Source organism: Camellia sinensis, chromosome 4, assembly GCF_055761805.1.
Source record: "Camellia sinensis isolate YWXY chromosome 4, ASM5576180v1, whole genome shotgun sequence".
Classification (NCBI taxonomy): Eukaryota; Viridiplantae; Streptophyta; class Magnoliopsida; order Ericales; family Theaceae; genus Camellia; species Camellia sinensis.
This window is the reverse complement of record NC_138964.1, coordinates 27,600,131-27,606,130: the sequence shown is the minus strand read 5'-3', so window position 1 is coordinate 27,606,130 and position 6,000 is coordinate 27,600,131. Positions and strand designations below refer to the sequence as shown.

Below are 6,000 nucleotides of genomic sequence, written 5' to 3'. Positions count from 1 at the left end.
TATTTATTCGTTTAAAATCTGTGAGGTTCTCTATCTATCTGTTTATAAAAAAAAAAAATACAAATATCTTATTTATTTGTTCAAATTTTTTATTTGTTAATTTTTTTTTATCTGTGTAATTTTTTTGTTCAATTTTTTTCCCCAAAAATTTAACTATTCAATTTTTTATCCCAAAATATTTTATATGTTCAATTGGTCTACCCTACCTTCTACCAGAAACATGTTTTTGAACTAATCTTGGTCAAAGTTGTTGACTGTAAAAAGTTTGTGAGAGATATGTTTTGTGTATGTTTTATCTATATAATTTTTAGCTACAACAACAAACCGCATAACAAAATCACAATCAATTCCTATATGTTCAAACCATTACCAAAAATCACATAGGCAAAAGGAATTTTCTAAGAAACATATCAAAAAAAAAAAAAAAATTTCCATTCTCAAACACGTAGATGATCCACAGATGATCATCAAAATCAAAGAAGCAAAAATCAAATGCATTTTCCCCTCTTTCCCTCTTTGTGATCTCCTTATAACTGTTTGTATGTGTTGAAATAAGAACAGATCAGTAGTAGTTCTTTGTTCGGTTGTTGAGAAAACATGCACACAAACACAACAACAAAATAAACAGATACAAAGATGAAAATCAAAGAAGATGTGAGAGCTCTCTTAACCATAGGAAAGGCATACACATACATAGATAGCCACACTCCATACTACACTCGAAAAATGCTTTACCTCATTCACAAAGTAGAGCACAATCCTTGCAATTATGGAAAAATAAAGTTAAAATAAAAATTAGGAAATGATTTGATAATTAGCTTTTCAATAGATGAATTTGATTCACCAATCTATGAATTTTGACAAATATAATTTAGATATATATATCGCGAAACTCACATACATTAATCGAAGTTACCAATCGTGTCAAGTTCTAGAGAGAGAGAGAGAGAGAGATTTTGATTTCAACTTTGATGTTATCAAACTTGGAGGCCATTTTCGATATGAAAAATAGGGAAGATAAACCTTGCGTGGGAAATGTCTGAAAGTTCGGTCTTTCTCATCATCCGCGTTTTCAAGCCCATCAAACCAATCTCCATTTACAAAGACCTCCACCTCTCCTTCGTTGTCCCTATTAGAGCTCTCTACTCCCCTCTCTCTAGCTCTCCAAATCCGCCTCCGCCGCTACAAGAGCGTCATAGATGACGACAACACCGAGATCCTCTAGATCTACTATATAGTTAAATATAGATCTTATTGAAAAGTATATAGATATATAGAGAGAGGGAGAGAGAAAGATCTGGTTCTAGCGCCAACACTACTATCGCTTCTATCACCGTCGAAGGGGGATAAAGTGTGTGGTGGCAAAGGAGTGAGTTGGTGCCATAGCTTCCTCAAATCCATCATCAAAACTCCGATGAGTCTATCGTCCGATACAGAAACCCTAGGCCGACAATGATGGTTTCGGAGAACGATGATCGAAGAGATGATATATATAGAGATGTATATGGGATGGACCGATGGGGGCTGGCAGGGATGACCGCCAGCCCAAAATTCTTAAAAAACCCCCTAGATATAGTAATAAAATTACAAATTGTAATGACCCCAAAATGCATATCATGATTATATTAATTTAATTATGTGTTCAATTTTAATTGTGATATGTGCCATGTGTGATTCGAATGCTAATTATGTGTTTTGTAAGAGTTTTGAATCCATATCTATTCATCATATGAAAATCTATTCTAAATCCTACGAAAATTTGAAATTGAGGGCTGTAAAGGCAACAGAAACCGAAATTGATTACTTTGTTGTGATCAGCGTAATTTTTAGAGTTTATTGTGAAATTTATTCACTAGGCTTTAGCTCACTGTTTAATATATGTATGTAGGTGATCAAGCATCAAAACAAACTTAGCAGCGTCGACCCAAACCCTGTTTTTGTCAAGCCAACTATTGTGCCTCACTACAAGGTTCCAAACTCTCATGTGTCAAGGCTTTTGGGTCAAGATTCAACTATCTGTAAATGTGAACTAATGATATGAAGTTTTTGTTCTATGACTTTTGATAACGAGATTTAATTCCCTAATGCCTTGAACTTGATATAACGGTTTGTTTTGTTCATTTAAGTCCGCACAGCTCATTAGACGTTTTATTTTATTATTTATTGGCTTCCGCTGGCCCTATTTATTGTCAACTGTTAAGCAGGCCTTTGGTAATCATGGAATACTGGCCGATTATGACACTAAACCTATAGGAACGGGTTTGGGTCGTGACACAAATATTTTTAAATTATATAGGTTCGCCACCCCAAAGTTTTTGCAAAAAAATTAAGAACCGCCACCCCTTAAATTTTGTACTTTAAAATTTAATTTTTTTTTGATAAATACTATAAATAATAATAATAATAATAATAGTAATTTATTTTTTAACTATGATTACTTTTTATTTTAAATTTAGTAATGTTAAAATAGTTGAGAATTTATTTGTTAATATGTTAAAGTCCTTTTTGTCTGATTAGGGCCCAAATTTTTTAGTTGTTTACTTATAACTAAAGAAAAAAAATAAATTAAAAATGATTACTCAAGAAGATACAAGTCTCAATCATATGTAGGCTGTCGTAGCCTACCTAGAGCAGTCATCACATATTCAAAACAAAGAAGTTTCTCTTCTCTCTCTTATTTCATGACTAGTGAACCCAAATCATCAAAACCAGTGGCCCAAAACACAATCTCGCTCTCGTACGTCGCGAGTCTTTCAGCTTTCAAGATTGTGATTCCTCCGACAGTACTCCAATACTCTCTCTCTCTCTCTCTCTCTCTCTCTCTGAAGAAGAAGAAGAAGAAAAAGAAGAAGAAGAAGAAGAAGAGTAAGGGTTTATTATTTAGATTGGACTATGAACTTGGTAATGCTGGGAATGGAACCATTTGTGTAATTCTCAGTCAACTATTTATAATTTTTATTATATTTCTATTGACTCGTTGCATGTTATGTTAATTTTTTTATTGTTTACCCATTGAAAATGACATGTCTTTTATTAGATTAGATTATATTGGTAGTGTGCTTCTTACCTAGTGAGTAACAAAAATTGTTTAATAATTTTCAAGTTCTTAAATCAAATTGAGATGAATGTTAGGTGAATTATGGTGAACAAAAAAATTGATTCTTTCTTTAAGAAAAGAGGCTCTCAAGATATAGAAGTTAATGCAACTACAAAACCTCCATTGATAATGTTGAAGCTTCAAACTCTGAACAACGTCCTTGTAAAGTGCCTAGAATAGAATCCAAAGAAGTTGATACATCTTCTTTGGTACGGGATCTAGGACTACGACCACAAATTTGGGATTATTTGATAATTCAACGTGATGAGATTCGACAAGCTTACATCAAATTTGGACCATACCAACCTAACAATCAACCTCTTGAAGAGAAGAATGGGCATCATTTTCTAGCTTCTTAGTACAAGTTATTTCCAGATTGGCTAGAATATTCTCCAACCAAACATTATTCCTTTTTGTCTTCCTTGCTATCTTTTTACAAAACCGAATGGAAGCACTACTTCTAGCGCTTTCATTTTTGATGGATTTTCTTCATGGAAGACAGTCAATAGTGGAAAGAATTGTGCTTTCTTAACTCATATGGGAAAGGGTCCTAATTCATCGCACAGAATTGATGTTAAATCTTGCCATGATTTAATATATCAATCACAATACGTTGAGAATATAGTTATGAAACAAACTTCTCAACAAGTTGCAAAAAACCATTTGCGGTTGAAGACTACAATAGATGCTGTCAAATGGCTTACATTTCGAGCTTGTGCATTTAGAGGTCGTGATGAAAGTCGTGATTCTAAAAATCAAGGGAATGTTATTGAATTGATAAAGCTCTTGGCATCTTATAATGCGGATGTGGCAGATGTTGTGTTACACAAAGCTCCTCAAAATGCTTCATACTACTCGCATCGAATTCAAAAAGAGATTCTTAGTATTTTCTTTGAAAAAATACAAAGATTCATTCGTGAGGAGATTGATGAAGGAAAAATTTGCATTATAGTGGATGGAGATCGAGATGAATCAAAGAGGGAGAAAATGGTCATTGTTCTAAGATTTGTTGATAAAGATGGTTTTATAAAGGAGCATTTTTTTGACATAGTTCATGTATCGGATACAACATCAGCAACTTTGAAAGAAGAAATATGTATTGTCCTATCTTGTCATAATCTCAGTGTACAAAATATTTGTGATCAAGGATATGATGGTGCTAGTAATATGCATGGAGAATGGACTGGGTTGCAGGCCTTATTTCTTCATGACTGTCATTTTGCGTATTATGTTCATTGCTTTTCTCATCGACTCCAATTAGCATTGGTAGCGACAACAAGAGAGGTTATACCCATTGCCCAATTTTTTTCTTATTTGGCTCTCACATTTAATCTATGTGGCTCTTCTTGTAAAAGCATGATCAGTTGAAAGTTGCTCAAGCTAAAGAAATTGCAGCAAAACTTGCCATTGATGAAGTTGAAACTAGTAAAGGCAAAAATCAAGTTGGGACATTGAAAAGGGCTGGAGATACTCGATGGGGTTCTCACTTGGGATCTATTTCCAATTTGATAAATATGAATCGTGCAACTTGATCAGTCTTAAGTAATGCCATCAATGATGGAGCCACCTCTACTCAACGTGCAGATGCAGATGGAGTTTATGATAAAATTACATCTTTTGAGTTTGTGTTTATCTTACATCTTATGAGAGATATTAATGATGATATTTGCCAAGCTTCGCAACTTAAATCCCAAGATATATTGAATGCAATGCATCTATTGTCAACTACAAAAGAACTTGTTCAAAAATATAGAGAAGATGGATGGATTCCTTTGTTGGAGAATGTTCAACTATTTTGTGAAAAATATGACATAGATATTCCGATATTCCTGATATGAGTGCTCGTTACACATCTGATAAAGGTCGTGCTTGTCACCAAAGAGATCACATTACTATTGAGCATCATTTTCGGGTTGATATTTTTACAATTATATGTGATTCTCAATTGCAAGAATTGAACAACAGATTTAAAGAAGATGTGATGGAGTTTCTTATTCTTAGCTTTGCTTTAGATCCTAGGGATGACTACTGTTCATTAAAAATTGAAGACATATGCAAGCTTGCAAATCAATTTTATCCTAATGACTTTACAGAGCAAGAAAAAATACATTTGAAATTCCATGCAAAACTGCGAGATTGACATCCTCAAACATCCTGAGTTTTAGCAACTATTGACAATTTCTGACTTGTGCCAAATGTTGGTAAAAACAAGGAAGCCAACAATTTATCCTCTTGTCGATAGATTAATTCGTCTTGTTCTAACTTTACCAGTTTTTATGGCAACAACATAACGTGCAATTTCGGCCATGAAAATTGTAAAGATTAGATTGCGCAATAGGATGAAGGATGATTTTCTTTTAAGCTACTTGTTAACATATGTTGAGAAAGACATTGCTCGAGATTTTGAAGTAGATTCCATCATAGATGCTTTTTATATTATGAAAGAACGTCGAGCACAACTTTAGATGCCTAAGTAGATATGTAGAGCAAATAGTTGCTTTTTTGAAAATTAATATGGATTTACTAGAACATATCTAATTGTATTTTGATAATATTTTGTAATTATATATGATGAATGTAAACATCTAATTATACATTTTTGTGATATTTGGGTAGAAATTGATATTGTATATCACAAGTTCATTACACTCACCCCCCCTCCCCCCGACATTAGAATCCTGCATCCGTCCCTATATATATGGATGCATAGAGGAAGTAGAAGAAGAAGAGAGAGAGAGAGAGAGAGAGAGAGAGAGAGAGAGACTGATATTTGTTTGTTGCATTAGGGTTTGAACGGTAGAGTATATGTATATATATAGGTAGTTTGGTCTTTGGCAAAAGTATGTCCTTATTGGGAAAGTAATTTGACACATGGACTTTTAGATAGAAGAAATCTAAAATTG

The 6,000-nt window shown here is 33.4% G+C and overlaps 1 protein-coding gene across 1 annotated transcript; it reads left to right on the top strand.

Moving 5' to 3' along the window:
* The first annotated feature begins 3,724 nt into the window (after positions 1-3,724).
* LOC114316114 (uncharacterized) lies at positions 3,725-5,237 on the top strand. The gene is made up of 4 exons (XM_082923147.1): positions 3,725-4,363; positions 4,453-4,576; positions 4,634-4,718; positions 4,913-5,237. The coding sequence occupies exons 1-4, from the start codon at positions 3,725-3,727 to the stop codon at positions 5,235-5,237; spliced, it is 1,173 nt and encodes a 390-aa protein (XP_082779273.1).
* Positions 5,238-6,000: the final 763 nt, after the last annotated feature.

What these genes read in the sequence shown, in the direction of transcription:
- LOC114316114 (XM_082923147.1), top strand. Translation starts at nt 3,725, where the DNA reads ATGAAACAAACTTCTCAACAAGTTGCAAAAAACCATTTGCGGTTGAAG. An exon ending in ATCGACTCCAATTAGCATTG is followed by an intron (nt 4,364 to 4,452) that starts GTAGCGACAACA and finishes TTCTTGTAAAAG; the next exon opens with CATGATCAGTTGAAAGTTGC. An exon ending in GATAAAATTACATCTTTTGA is followed by an intron (nt 4,719 to 4,912) that starts GTTTGTGTTTAT and finishes AATATGACATAG; the next exon opens with ATATTCCGATATTCCTGATA.